This window comes from Sabethes cyaneus, chromosome 3 (assembly GCF_943734655.1).
Source record: "Sabethes cyaneus chromosome 3, idSabCyanKW18_F2, whole genome shotgun sequence".
Classification (NCBI taxonomy): domain Eukaryota; kingdom Metazoa; phylum Arthropoda; class Insecta; order Diptera; family Culicidae; genus Sabethes; species Sabethes cyaneus.
This window is the reverse complement of record NC_071355.1, coordinates 21,461,153-21,477,063: the sequence shown is the minus strand read 5'-3', so window position 1 is coordinate 21,477,063 and position 15,911 is coordinate 21,461,153. Positions and strand designations below refer to the sequence as shown.

The 15,911-nt window shown below is 42.1% G+C and overlaps 1 protein-coding gene across 1 annotated transcript in view; it reads left to right on the top strand.

The window, feature by feature from the left end:
• Positions 1-15,911, top strand: part of LOC128741922 (ras-related protein Rap1) — a 57,550-nt gene that overhangs the window by 35,793 nt on the left and 5,846 nt on the right. Inside the window, exons 3-5 of the mRNA XM_053838046.1 lie at positions 9,321-9,428; positions 9,504-9,632; positions 9,702-9,854. Of these exons, the coding sequence (XP_053694021.1) occupies positions 9,321-9,428; positions 9,504-9,632; positions 9,702-9,854 (390 nt within the window). The remainder of the gene's footprint in view (positions 1-9,320; positions 9,429-9,503; positions 9,633-9,701; positions 9,855-15,911) is intronic.

The following is a 15,911-nucleotide window of genomic DNA, read 5'->3' as shown; positions in this document are numbered from 1 at the left end:
TTATCAGTAAAGTAGCTGTATATTTTGCCAAAATAGCATTTAATTAGCATTTAAGGCGACTTTAATGCTTATTAGCCTACATTTAAATAGCATTGGTGATGCTTATTAATTACCTGGGATGCTTTCATAGTTACGTAACTGAATCATCTAAGGTTGAACTCCTCAGAAACTTGCAAAACTCGAGATTATGACAAAGATCATCCAAGATTCATGATTTATGTACAACACAGGTTAATTTGTGGCAATACGAAGTTTGTCGGGTCAGCTAGTATATATATATAGAATGCCAGTGTCGCTGTTTTTCTACAGGACTCATTGTGGTAAACATGATGCCAACAATCTGTATCAAGTCTGTGAATCGGGAACTTCATTGTCAAAGTTGCTCATTGTTATTTATCTGTTCTTTATCTGTGCGCTGGTTGGTGCTGTCAGTGCGCTCTCCGCTGTGTTTTTATGCCAGTGAAATGGTTTTAAATGTTCTTTTTCTTTTCGTCCGGATGAATAGAATCCAACAACTGCGCCCTTTTGTACCGATTTTTTCAGAAATTTGAAGCCAGCGAAGTTTCCAAACACATTACTTGGCAGCCATATTTGAAATTTTAAACTGGTTGTCAATGTTTGACAACGAGATTCCCCTTTTGATGAATTTCAGGCACACACACATTTGCATATATAATGTAAATACATTATCTGAACATGTGTGATGTTTACCACGCGCACTGCGGCGACACTGGCATTCTATATATATTGATTATACTGTTCAATTCTCAAAAGATTGTGCATTTGAAAACAATTTAACAAAATCAAGAACACAAACTATTGCTTTCTTGCTATCTTACTGAAATTAAAGATTGTTTTTATTATCCATGGTTTCCCACGTTGAAGGGATTTTACCAATTCAATCCTATTTTATCAACAGCACATCTTTTCACTACACTTATGAAACGGCAAGCATGCGTATTCATACAGAGTCGTATTATAACCGAACACTACAGCTGTAGCACATTTTTTTCCAACACAGATATCAAGTTCGCCTAGGTTTAATCGTCTCGCAGTAAAGAATTTGCGATCTGTTAGGACAACTACCTTGTGTCATTTTTTCTGGCACACTTCCCCAACACAGACATCAAATTGGACTAGGTTTAATCGCGTTCGTAAGAAATCTGTTGGCACGAGGGGGTTTTGTTACTCTCTCTGGCGTACTTCCCAAGCAAGGACATCAAAATGGTCTAGGTTGAACCATGGTGTTAAGAAATCTTGTTGAAATGAGGAGACTTGGTTACTTGTTTTGGCTTACTTCCCAAGCACAGATATCAAATTGGTAAAGGTTTAGATCATCGTAAAGAATCTTCCAACCAATCACGAAGCGAGAATTCTGGTACAACATAGGTTCATTATTTTCAATTTTTCAATAGTTCAACATCAAGAATTCATACTTTTCTTTATTTGGGTCAATTCTTAGAAGATTTTCCGATCGATTGGTGTAAGAATATTGAAAATCGATTGGAAAACCGCTGAGCTATTAGCGTTCAAAACCTTTCATTTTTCGTGACGCTCGCATTTTTCGATTTTTTGACACCCCATCTCAAAACTTGCCGTAAGACGTAGTCCTACGTCAAAAAGGGTGGTTTTACACTTTAGCATACTTCCCAAGCACACTATAACGTGGGCTGCTTGCCCGCGATTTCTCTCCCGTTCACCAAAGCTCTTCAGGCCGTTTAAGACGAGTGGCTTACATCATAAACAGAGTACCTTGGAGTAACACGACTAGGCATTTGCCTGCCGTCTGTCGGTCAGCCTTATTATACTCTGCAGCTCGAAATCATCCTCTCATAAATACATTAAAGGCGCAAATCGCCATAATCACGTTCATTTCTTCCATGGCCCCAGAAAAAAACAAAAAAAAAACAGTAGACACGGTAAACTTCTGTTGAAATTCAAAATCGGTCGGTTCCATGGATCTTCTTTGTCGATTTCCTTACTATTTATAGGCCCACTAGCTGACCCGACAAACTTCGTATTGCCACAAATTGAACGATGTTGTACATAAATCCTGAATCTCAGATGACCTTTATCACTATCTCGAGTTTTGCAAGTTTTTGAGAAGTTCATGGGTGTTTTAATATACAAATTTTCCTCACAGTCATGGGCGTAGCGACGGGGGGGGGGGTTTGGGGGTTCAAACCCCCCCCAGAAGAAAATTTGATTTACACTTTCAAGCTTGAAATTTCATAGCTAGGTGTGAAGCACAAGAAAATTTACGGGGCTGGTTGTATGATCCTCGACATCGTTGTCAGCAGCTTAGAGCCGGGGTGGTTCGTGCTGTTTTAAGCTCCATTCAATTCGATCTTCCCGCCCAGTTAGCTTCGAGGTACGATACTGGTCTAACAAGCCAGTCGTCGTATGTTCGAATCTCGCCTAGGCGCTGATGCTAGAGTCAGTAGGATTTTTGCACTAGCCCCGTCGTATACACTAACAGCTGGCTGCGAAGTCTGTCGTGTAAAAACAGAAGGTCAAGTTTCGATAACGGAATGTAGCACCTAGGCTTTGCTTTGCTTTGCGTATATCGCCTCCAAAATGGTACGGATATGCGGCGTCAAATACGATTTACGCACTAAGTAATAATTTAGAGCGATACACTCATATAGGTATTTCAATACGATAAGATCCGATTAAGCGCGACCAGCTTCATACAGCTATACAACTTTGTGCTGAAAATCGTAGGTATGTAGCTGCAGCTTGTACTCCACCAAATGTCGTCCGCAAAGGCGCGTGTGTCCTCCATGAGCATTGTCAAATCCATAAAAACTATTGGTCTAATAGGAGGTTTGTACATTGTCAGGTTAGTCCGGCGGCTTATGCCTCTTGATCTTAGCGTTTTGCGAAGGGCAAAGTAGGTTCGATGTCCCGCTTAAATATACCGCTGGATCTCCAAGCCTCCGCTTTCAGCTTAGCGCAAATGGTCTCCGCGTTAGCAACGTTTTTGGCTTTAACGTCAAAGTCCTTTGCTTAGCTTAAAAGTTTGCTAACTATATAGAAAATCAAACCTATCGTTTCTAAATCTGCTCGTCGGGTTACTTCAAGAGCGATGTTGAAAATCATGCAAGATAAGTTGTCAGCAGCACTCTCGCCGCGTCTCGAAGAAACTTGATCCTATGGACTCTAACAACCTCCCTCGCCGAGATTCGAACATACAGTTTTAACAGAAAATAATTCCCCATTTCCTGAATGTCTTACGGTTAGGTTAATTTTTTTTTGTAAACCCCCCCCCCCCCCAGGAAAAATTTCTGGCTACGCCCGTGCTCACAGTAAAATAGAAAACAACTCCCCCATCGCTCAACCTGATAAAATAAAGCGGATAGCATTTAAATATTCGCCATCATTACGAACCATTTCGCCGAATACCATTTTGCGGAACACCAATTCTCGGTTGACAATAACGCGGAACATAGAGTTTCACAGAATACCATTTCGCGAAAAACCTTACGCGGGATGTACCATTTCGCAGGGGTGACCCAACTGAAGGAAAGTAATAGAGGTCAGTAGATCTAGGAAAATAAATAAACCTAGATAGAGGTGATCGCTACGGGGGGCTGCCCCCCGCAGTGGCCGGCGCTTCCGACGGCAGGTCGCCGGCAAAACTCGCGGTCTATGGCCGTCTCGCGCTGAATTATTTTATGTTACTGTTGATAGTTTTTGGTGGTCTTGTTATTGATTAATGTTTTATAAGTAAAATTATCCCCCTACCACAGGGGTGAGAGGTCTCAAACCATCATTAAAAAATTCCTGCCTCCAAAACCCCCCACATGCCAAATTTGGTTCCATTTGCTTGCTTGCTTCTAGAGTTATGAGAAAATTTGTATTTCATTTGTATAGGAGCCCCCTCCCCTCCTAAAGCAGGGAGTGGTTTCAATTCACCATAGAAAACATTCTTGTATCCAAAAACACCCACATGTCAAATTTTGTTCCATTTGCTTGACTAGTTCTCGAGTTATGAGGAAATTTGTATTTCATTTGTATGGGAGCCCACCCTCCTAAAAAGGTAGGGGGTCCTAATTCATCATAGAAAAAATTCATGCCTCCAAAAACACCCACATGCCAAATATGGTTCCATTTGCTTGATTAGTTCTCGCGTTATGCAGAAATTTGTGTTTCATTTGTATGGGAGTCCCCCCTCTTAGTGAGGGGAGGGGTCTCTTACCATCATAAGATCCTTCCCTGGCCCCAAAAACCCCTGTATGCAAATTTTGACGCCGATCGGTTCAGTAGTTTTCGATTCTATAAGGAACATTCGGGCAGACAGACAGAAATCCATTTTTATAGGTATAGATTTGTATGGGAGCCCCCCCTCTTAGTGGGGGAAGGGTCTCTAAGCATCATAAGAACCTTCCCTGGCACGCACCAAAAACCCCTATATGCAAATTTTCACTCCGATCGGTTCAGTAGTTTTCGATTCTATAAGGAACACAGAGCAGACAGAAATCCATTTTTATAGGCATAGATTTGTATGGGAGTGGGGGAAGGGGTCTTTTGCCATCGAGAGAACCTTCCCTAGCTCCAAAAACCTCTACATGCAAATTTTCACGCCGATTGGTTCAGTAGTTTTCGATTCTATAAGGAACATAGGGATAGACAGACAGAAATCCTTTTTTATAGGTATAGATTGCTACCGCTTTTTTTCCTTAGTCTAAGTGCGGCTTAATTTTGCATCCGGATCGGAACCGGAATCAAGCCAAATCGGACCGTAACGAAATCGGACCTAAGAGGTTCGTTCCGATTTTTATCCGGACCGGATCGGACCGGAATCCGGATTTCAATTTTCATTCCGATGTCGAACACTATTCAAGACGTTTTCGGGTGTTCAGCCCATGTTAGCACATTCACTTGTAGTAATTCGTTACAAACCAAGTTTTCGTTTCCAACTTTAAACAGTAAACGAAAATCTCTGTTAGTAGCACGGCCTAGCAGTCAATAAAATCAGTTGATAAATAAGTTCGATTGTGCGCTAGCGGTTCGAGCTGACATATCCTGTCCTTACTTTATTCTCGAGTACAGCGTATTGTGGCTACAAAAGGAGTACCAGTATATGAAACACTAAAAATTTTAAAATTATGCTGCAGCCCAACTTTATTCAGAAAAGTTGTAGATAATAACTAGTTCTTCAATCGTCCCATGTATAACCTTTTCAAATTCTGCTTGACTGCTTAACGGTACTGGCAAATGAATGTGAATTGCGTCAAAGTGATAGCACCTTCCCTGTCGGCTGCTGTATCGGTCGAGCCATTTCTAAGAAAATTTCAGAGTGAAGACCCTCGATCACCTTTCTTGGATTATGAATAATTAAATAATGGAAAAGGTTAGTTCTTAAGACAAAACCGAAATCACTTGTCAATGTCGCGCTGCCGGAAGACAATTTACAGTACAGCAATACGGATTTAGGGTCCTTGATCAATATTTTCTGCATCCACCTTTTATGTCGGTATGTAAACGCTGTATAACTTTCACATTTACCAACCGATTTCTTTCATTCGATATGTTTTGGAAACGCCATTTCAGTACAATTTTCGCCATGTATCGCTTCACACCGAAAGAACGCGCTGAAATAGTGACACTTTACATCGAAAATAGTCGTTCCATTGTGTTAACTCAACGTGCATATCGGAAAAAAATATCGCGGCAATTTCAACCTCTCTGGCGGTGTTAATGAGCAAAATTGCCGCATTTTGGGAACGGAGAATCCTCACGAGATTCACGAAATGCCCTTGCATGACCGGAAAACAACTGTGTGGGCCAAAACCATCATTGGTCCATATTTTTTCAAAGAAAATGAAACTGTCGATGGAAATCGATGTCGGTGGATGTTGGCTCATTATGTCTGCCCACGAATGCGCGAAAAAGGTCTAGAATGTTACTGGTTTCAACAGGACGGTGCACCATGCCACACTGCGAATTCAACAATCAATCAATTTCTGCAACGAAAATTTCCGGGACGTCTGGTGTCAAATAGGGGCGATATTGACTGGCCACCCAGATCACCTGATTTAACCCCCCCGGACTTCTTTTTGTGGGGTTATCTGAAAAGCAAGGTTTACGCGAACCAGCCACAAACTATTGACGAGCTCAAGGCAAATATTCGTACGTAAATCGACGCTATAACACCCGAGATGCTCAAAAAGGTAATGGAAAACGCGAAAAAAAGGAGTCAATTTGTAATTTAAAGGTGGTCACTTAATTGATATTGTTTTCAAAAACTAAACCAAGAAAATTTTAAGGAACCAAACTAAATAAAAATGCATTACTAATAGAAATCGGTTGTTTTTTCTTAAAGTTATTCAATGTTTTCATACCGACATGAAAGGTGGAGCACCCTGTAGTTCACCAGAATAGTTGCTGTTTCCATATTCTGCCGAATAGCTGGTACATCATCTGGGCTGGCAAAGATGGATCAGCATCTCGACTGAAATGCAGTCTATACCTTGCGTTTTATTGTATTTGATACTTCTGACTGCTTGAAATAACTCGATTAATACGCCGAACTATAGACGCTGCAGGTTTTGTTGGTCTCTGACATTTAAACTCTTTCGTTGTTTAAAATGTGCAGTCCATCGTTTAAGCTGCGCACAATTGACAGCGAAAAAAGGCAGCCGTCGAAAAAACTACCAGAGGCGTCCAGAATGATAAACGTATTAGAAAAGCAAAAAGCTAAGTTTGTTACAGAAGAAAATCGTCATCCTCGATAAAAAATCAACTTCAAAAAAGTTGAACATTGTTTTCTTTGTACTTCGTCTTATAAACAGGAAAAATGGATAAATAAAAGTAATATTTCTGTTGCCTTTCGCGTTTAAAAAAACCGGCAAAATCAAACAAATTTTGTCGGGAAAACCGGGAAAAAAGCGGGAAATCAAAAACTTATTTTGAGTGGCCACCCTGCTCTATGGTTTAAAGTTTCTGTCGACTACCGCGAACGCCCACATAGTGCTGCGCTCACTTTACTTTGTAAACCTATTTTGGGACAGTGCATAAATGCCATCAGGATGTAAGATGAAATTTATTCTATGGGTCGAGCCCTGATGAGTTGATGGCCACTGATGGTCCGAGATTTGTCTTCCAATTAGTTCATTTGTGATTGTTTGTTTTGGAAAATTGATGACGAGTGCGCTGTTGAAGACAACCGATGTTAGTCGGGGTTGACGAGATCTGTACCTCTTCACTATACTAAATATCCAATGCAAAGCGTATTTACAAATGCGTAGGGAGATCTCACAGTCAGCTCATAGAGTTCGCGAAGGGCCAGAAAGCGTCCGCCTGTACTAGTGGGCGACATTGCCTGTCTCGTCAGGTACAAGAACTGGCGTTTTGAGTCTCCCTGATATTCAGATGATGACCATACAAAAGGCCCGGCATAGAGTTTTGTACGCTGTTAAATGACCAGCCTTTTTTATGTAAAGAATCACGAGAAATCGATGGACGATGGTCTCAACGCGCGGAAATACCGGAGGGTTGCCCGTTTTGCACCCTTTACCCCTATTTCGTAATTATTTTGAAAGAATCGTTTACAAACTCTCTCTAATTAAAGGTTAACTTTAATGAGACATGTAATCGCCGTTCGATCTACCGACCTTTTCAATCTGAAGAACTGAAATGCCCTTGAAAATCTTTGATAAATGTAACAAATTCTCATTTTGACTGTCTAAGATTCTTGAATGAATTGGAACAAATCAGACCCCTAGATGATATTGTATTGGAATTTGGAATTGGAACATTTTTATACTTTTCTTAAACTGGAATCTCAAATTAGAGAGTTGGCACAAAGATTTGGCGGAGTATTGTTGGGCGATATTGGTCCTGTTGGCCCGTGGAACTGCGTTCAATTGACTAAAACGTGTTAGTTCGACCGGCAAAAATCTGTCCAGTTTGCTCGTGGGCCGGACCGCGGATTGAGATCCAATTAGCAATCCTTCAACTTGCCAAATAAAAAAGAATGTTTATTGTTGTTTAAACACCTGCCTTTTTAGAAACCAGGAATTTCAATTATCGCACGTGAATAAATGCTGATAAAATCAGTTTTTAATTCAAACCAACAGCAACACAACTACTCAATCCTAATTATTTTTTTTTGTTTCATACCAAGAGCGGAACGTGTGTCGATAGCTAGTTACGGTTCACACGGGCTGCGCTTACGTTACCACCACAGACCCCCGCGGGTTGTTTGTTACAGCGAAAAGCGAGAATCGTGTCTCAAAATTTATTCTCTAATCATAAGCACTGTAAACATACCATCAGAGTAGGTACAGCACACATAGCAAAGCTTAGCCCCATCCTGGTTTGCTCTGTATTCCTGTGTAGGTAAATGTATTCCTTTGCGTTTTTTTTTTTGTTTCCTGCAAGCTCCGTCAGCACTCAGCACAGCAGCAGCAGGTTGATGCTAATATTCACCGCCCGCTCCATTCCCGGCGCTTCCGTTGCCAAAGCAAACTTCTTGTTCCCCTTTCTTCACCCCTGCCGGAGAGTAGGAACTTCCATAAACCATCACCATCTTTCGGGGCCCTACCGTTCGGTAGCATCATTTGTGGCAAGGCTCTGAACCGAACGACCACGATCGGTGTCATGCCTCGTGTAATTTATCATTCCTTGCTTCCGATGCGATGGTGGTTTGGGTCTAATGCAAAAGGCCTATCACTGGCATTCCCCATCCGTTCGATGCTCCCCTTATACCGACCAACCTACCAATACACACACTTTGCAACAAACCTGTTGCCTGTGCCACAATTGCTCTGCGTTCGAAATTGATGAAGACATTCGTCCTCTGAGAGTAGGCACAGCTGGCTTCGGCTTGGCTCTTGTGCGAGGACCTGAGCAGAGCAGCCTCTACCTTACCTTGTGTGGGAGGAAAAAGTAGATTGACTTGAATCGCTCGGATGGTTTTTCCCCGTTAGAGGTTATCAAATAAATGTTTCCTTCTTTAACCTTTTCCCGGCTTGATGTTTTTTTGTGATCTCGTTGGTCGTTACTATTATTTATTTTTTTTATTGGATGGAAATGTCCTCCATCAGAACGACAGTTGAAGGCCGGCCACAGAACAATACCCAAATCTGCATCCCTGATACGATTCAGAATTGGATTGGAATGCACTCCAGAAAATTTGCATTCGTTTTCACAAAATAAAAAATGAGTAAGGGGTGATTAATCGGGAAACCGCTGCCGGCGGTTAAAATCAATGTTTTGCGCATATTTTTTCAATGACATCCTGCATCAATTTTCGATTCTCTTTAACATGCAAAAACGTTACATTTATTTTTTATTTTTCTTGTTTGTTACAGGGCATATTCGTGGAAAAGTACGATCCAACGATAGAGGATAGTTACCGGAAGCAGGTCGAAGTGGACGGACAGCAATGTATGTTGGAAATTTTGGACACTGCCGGGACGGTAAGCGAGCAATGCATGGTTGTTGCATCGAAAATCCGTTTATTAAAAATGCCTTCTTTTCCTCCCCTACGATAGGAACAATTCACTGCGATGCGAGATCTATACATGAAGAATGGACAGGGTTTCGTTCTAGTGTATTCGATCACAGCACAGTCGACGTTCAATGACCTGCAGGACCTACGGGAACAAATTTTAAGGGTGAAGGTATGCATATTCGGATGAATGGAGTCAAAATCGAGGAAGATATAAGCGAGGATGTTCTGTATATTTTAGGATACTGACGATGTTCCAATGGTGTTGGTCGGCAATAAGTGCGATCTGGAAGACGAACGAGTAGTCGGAAAGGAGCTGGGCAAAAGTCTCGCCAATCAGTTCAACTGTGCATTCATGGAAACGTCAGCCAAAGCCAAAATTAATGTTAACGACGTAAGTAGTAGCGATTATCAAATTTGTTCTTTGTTGCTCCGTAAGTCTGCTCTGAATTGTCACAGTCTGATTTAGTGTTCTAACCAGAACAATTCCGAGATGGTCGAAGAAAAGTAAAGTACAATACACTCAAGTCTCTTTTTACACCATTTATTTTAACGATTTTTGTGTTAACGCTGTCTTTTTACATAAGTTTTTGAATTACTGCGGTTTTTTCAGCGATTTTCTCGCTGACTTTGAATTAACACAGTTTTTTCACGTTGATTTTTGGATTAACACGATTTATTTTATGACGATTTTTGAATTACCACGGTTTTTTTACAACATTTTTTGAATTAATGCGGTTTTTTTAAAACGGTTTTATTTTATGCGCCATGTGCCGTGTAAAAAAAGACTTGACATGGCCCATAGTAGGCTGCCATGTTTTACTCTCTCGAAAACATCAATTTCCTTACGGTGTACAACTGGTACAGCACACACCTGGTACAACTCGCGGTTCATGCGCGGCCGCGCATTACATCGTCCAGTTTATGCCAAGAATGGGTTGAAGAATCGTACGCTCAAAAACATTCAACTCGCTTTTACGAATTAAATTCCTAAATCGCACAAAAAAGACTGCATAAATCAAATTCGCATAAATTACGAAAATTACGGCGTAAAACTAGTCGCGTAAAAAGGGTCTTCAGTGTACACCAAGCAGTCGCCAGCCACTAGCGTCCTGGCATTTGTGGCAAATTTCTAGACTACAAGACTTTTGCTGGCTACGTCGTCAATCACTTCGTCATCTAATTTTTGCCGCTTCTCTGCACATCTGCCCTTCGAATTACCATGCTCAATCATATTCCACCGCAGCTCACTTTACGGAATCATACGCTGCCTTAAAGTTGATAACAAAATGTTTGTTGAGGATCCTTTGTGCAGCGTCCCTATCGAAAATTGCATTGATATTCATCAACAAAGAATTCGTAAATCCATAAAATAAGATGAAGCAATGAATTTCGCATGCTAAGTTGAAGAGGGTTACAGCTCGATAATTGCTGATGCTGCAGTTGAATCGATAACTCTTCTTATAGATCGGGTAAATCAGACCTTTCAACCAGTCCGCCGATTTTTCTCCTCAGCCTAAACCTCAAAGTATGGTTCAATGGATTGCGCAGTACAGCCGTTCTCTCTCGACCTTAAGAAGTTCCAGTTGCCTTATCGTTTTCTGCTCTCTCGTTGTTTATTGCACCTTGTCGAAAGTTAGTGAATCTACAGCGTCAAGCTCAATCTTATTTTTTTATCGACGACTCTGTGTTTTTTATCATTCAACCGGACATCAAAATTTTGTTTTGTATGCCTGATTGCCTTCGATATTCGGTAGCTAAGTTCCCTTCCCCGTCGTAGTACAGTTGAGCAGGATCCAGGTGCCGATTCCGTTGGTCGGTTCAAAGGAGCTGCTCGTATTATACCAAGTGAGGCACCCTTTCAACAACGCAAGAATTTTATCCTAGTGTTGACTTCCTTTTAGAAGCCTAGAGCCGGGGTGGCTCGTCCCGTATCAAGAACTTATCAATAACTCAATAACTTATCTCCGTTCCACTCGATGCTGGGTTACTCGTCGCCAACTCATTGGGCATTTCGACACTTACAAGTTAACTTCGATCTGGTCAAGCCATCTAGCACTTTTGGCCCATTTATTCCTGGTGCCGGCGTGGTCGTTAAACCTTTTGACGTTGACAGATAAGAATGTCCCCAAGGAGTGCCAGCAGCTCTGCATCGTGCGTTTGTGGAACTCTTGGCTCTTCGTTTGATTTCGCCAAAGTAAGCAAAGTCACAGTTTCGTCGCCTCCATTGCATTGACTCAGCCCAATACTTCCAGCATCCATTTTTAGTCTTGTAGCTCGAAAGACGAAATTACCTGCCAAAGCTGGTTTCGGTCCACAGTATAGTATGCTGCTTTGAAATCGATGAATTTATGTTGTGTGGGCACATTGTATGCCCGACATTTCTGCAGAAAATGTTTCCTAATGGTAGTCTTTCCAACACACATAGGGAATAGTAGTAGAAAGCAATTAAATCAAAGGTGTTTATAATATCAGACAGAGTGGGACTCAGAAAGGGTCATTGAAGCAACGCTTACTAGACTTATTATAACCGGATTCTAACTCTTTTAAAGCCCACTTGAGAATTCTCTACGAAATTTCGTGCTGTCGATGACAGCCGCCTGTGTAACAAAAGTCAAACCGATCTCCATTTTTCTAGACAAGACGGGACAAACCACTCCTTCCGTCGTCTTAGCTTACCAGATCTTGGAAATTAGTTAGTGTATAGCGCCGTTACCAACGTTACTATTTTGCATGGGCTTGCATTTCACCTCATTCTACAACATCACTATTGAGGAACCGTCAGGGTCCAGGGTGACTTGTTTTCGTTCGTCCCGTAGAACATAGATGCCATCTAGGAACCGACTTTTCTCCGCTGGGGATTAGCTCCAAGCCCCGAGAGCATTAACAGGACCTGGAAGTGAAAGACACGGCGTTTGCTGCCTTTCATCTTCTGCAGGGAACCTAAATAGTCTTCATCCTTTTCTTTTGTCCCCTTTTTCAAGTTCTTCCAGTTTACCAGGTTTCGATCTAATTGTAATGTCAATGCTGGCGCTTTCTGCCGACTCGTGATTCGGTCTAATTGTAACGTATCCTGGAATCCTGGGCTATCGTGGCTATCAATCATTGCCGATTGTTGCTAGCTTGAAACTGGTCTGACAGTACCCATCTGTTGTACAATTGCTTCCTTAAGTTGAATGCTGGCATGTTCTTCAGCTCTTTCGTGACCTAGGCAATCAGCTGGCTCTTAATTTTGGCCACGAAATTAATGAAGTTTCATCCAAAAACTTCATATAGGCCACAGTAGAAGAACGTTGGGAGGGTCGGCGGTTTTCGGTATAACGTTTATCTTCAGTCGGTCCATCTCCTCGGGTGATCTCTTGGCATTATTGGCTGCATATAAACCTTATTCGTGTGATACTTCTTGATGAAGGTTGTAGCTTTCGGTAGGCGCTTCGTTCACTGCAAATCTCAAAGGACAGAACAGTGGCTTAGACATTCCCTTCGCGCTGATCGTCAGCCACAGAAGGACCTTCTTGGAGAACTTGGAGATATATTTGCCATAATAGTTAAGTAGGAATCGTGATCCATTTTAACCTTTTAACCACGAAGTCGTGCTTCGCCGGAAAGATATTTTTACCAGCACATTCAGTCTCAACTGACGCTTTCGCATAAAAATGTCCATTCTAGTGCTCGTACACCAACAGGAAAGGAGGCACTCATGCTTCGCCTTAGTGTTGGCAAAAGGAATAGCCTTGTCAGCCTTGAGCGCCTGTTTCCAGGTTAGCAGCGGCTCACGACAGTGATCCCACTCACGGTGAATCGCCGATTTCATGCCAGGTACGCAAATGCATGCCAGGTTAGGGTCGGCGTACAACAGCGACTGATTCGGAGCACGCGGCTGACCTATGATGAAACGATGTGTCTCGTCAGTTATACCCAAGGCGGAAGGACTAAACCACCAGCAATTCTGGAAAAGACTCACAGCGGAATAATCGGTATGGATCCAAGCGAACGAAAAAAGACAACGTTTATTGGAAACTCGGAACTTGGAATATTAGGACTCCATTTGAATCGGCACGCGGGGCACGTGGTATGGTAAGGGAGCTGCAGAAGGTGAAGGTCGAGGGTGCAGTTGCAGTCATTCGATGGTCAACGACCGAAGAACGCGAATTCCGTACTGTAGATCCTATTATAGTAGATTCCTATTATAGTGTATTTTTTTCAATATGGCGTCTTCGGAAGAATTTCTGTATATCAATAGACGCAACGACTGGTGGTCAGTATTAGTTCGGAACTCAAACACAGGTGGCTCTGCAAAATTTAACTTTCTAATTTGATGATATAGAGCTATAGTATGTTCTAGAAAGTTTTAGAGAATCTTTTTATGAAGCTTTTTGCTGAAAATATTCTCTTAAGTATCACAATTTTTGAGATATAAAATGTCTTTCATGACGGACCCATAAAAATCGGGTTTTTCACTGTGATTTAGGGAAAAATAATGTCCTGCAAACATTTGCATCCACTAAAATCACACACTTTTGCAGAAGAAAGTAAACACGTATCTTCTATACAGAGCGAGTTAATGAACGATTTAGGTAGAAATTAGCCATATTTCGTACTGCTATACAATAAAAAGTTGGAAAAACGGGCAACCGAGATAGAATTAAAGTGAAAGTACATTTAAAACATGTTAAGTCATTTGTCTCTTTTAGTATCATCATCATTTAATTTGCATTCCCAAAAAGTGTTATTCAGTCTTTGGGAGACATCATAATGTTTACTATATACGATGCTAATCTAACAAGCCAGTCGTCGTATGTACTAATCTCGGCTGTGCGGTACTGCTAGAATTCAATAGGAACCTTACACTAGCGCTGTAATTGTCCTGTACTCTACTAACCGGCCGCGAAGTCTGTCGATAAAGAAGGGTAATGTCTTGCATCGTAAGAGACCAGTAAGAAAATCAAACTAATGTTAGGTAACTAAAAGTCATTACTTTGAGCGTTGTAGCAGAATCTCGAATACGGGAAGATTGTGATAGATTTTTGTTATGTAACAGAACAGAATCAACAGTTCTGTTGATTGGCCTGAAGCTAATGTGACACGCCAGAGCAGACAGAGATACCGAGATGCTAGAGCTGCCGAAAAAAGACTTCATTGCGGAGTCGGAGAATTGCTTCGAGAGGCACGATACAAGAAGCTGCTTTAATATGACCAACGGAATCAGGAACCGGACCGTGTCAACTCCTGTTATGTGCAACGACAAGGAGGGGAACCTGATTGCCGAAAGATCGGAGGTGGCTACGCGTTGGAAACAATATTTCGATGCATTGTTGAATGGTGAACAACGGTGATGGAACGGTCAACAGAAACAAGATAACGATTGAGGATGATGGACAAGCTGTGGATCCACCAACTTTGGACGAGGTTAGGAAAGCAGCGAGAGAGCTGAAAAACGGCAAAGCAGCTGGAAAGGACGGCATCCCCGCCGAACTTTTGAAAGTCGGGAGCGAACGGCTGTATTGTGCAATCCATCAGGTTATACTAAAGGTATGGACTGAGGAGGAATTACCCACGGACTGGTTGGAAGACCTCATATGCCCAATTTACAAAAAGGGCCATCGACTCGAATGCAGCAATTATCGAGGTATTACTCTCTTCAATTCTGCATACAAAATTCTCTCCCGCATCCTGTTTCTCAGACTGAGGCCGTTACAGGAAACCTTTGTTGGCGAATACCAGTGCGGTTTTCGAGAGGGACGCTCCACGACGGGCCAAATGTTCACATTGCGACAGATCCTCGATAAATTCCGGGAATTCAACTTGCAGACTCATCATCTGTTTATAGACTTCAAGGCGGCGTACGATTAAGTTAAACGAAACGAGCTGTGGCAGATTATGCATGAACATGGTTTTCCAACAAAACTGATTAGGCTGATACGAGCTACCCTTGATGGTTCAAAATCAAGCGTCGGGATAGCGGGTGAGACTTCGGACTCGTTTGTGACGTTAGATGGTTTGAAGCAAGGTGACGGACTATCGAACTTGCTGTTCAACATTGCATTGGGAGGTGCTATACGAAGGGCCGGCGTGCAGAGAAGCGGTACCATCATCACGAAATCTCATATGCTCCTAGGGTTCGCGGACGACATCGATATCTTCGGTGTTAACCGTAGAGCTGTGGAAGAAGCGTACGCGCATCTTAAGGAGGAAGCTGTGAGGATAGGGCTTATCATAAATTCTACCAAAACAAAGTATATGATGGCTGGTAGAGAGCGTGGTAGCCCTTCGGGTGTTGTAACTGCGGTGGTGATGGATGGAGATACTTCTGAAGTGGTCGGCGAATTTGTTTACCTTGGTACGTTAGTTACATGTGACAACGATGTGAGCCGTGAAGTAAAAAGGCGGATAGCGGCTGCCAACAGGACCTTCTACGGATTACGTAGCCAGCTGAGGTCCCGTACCCTAC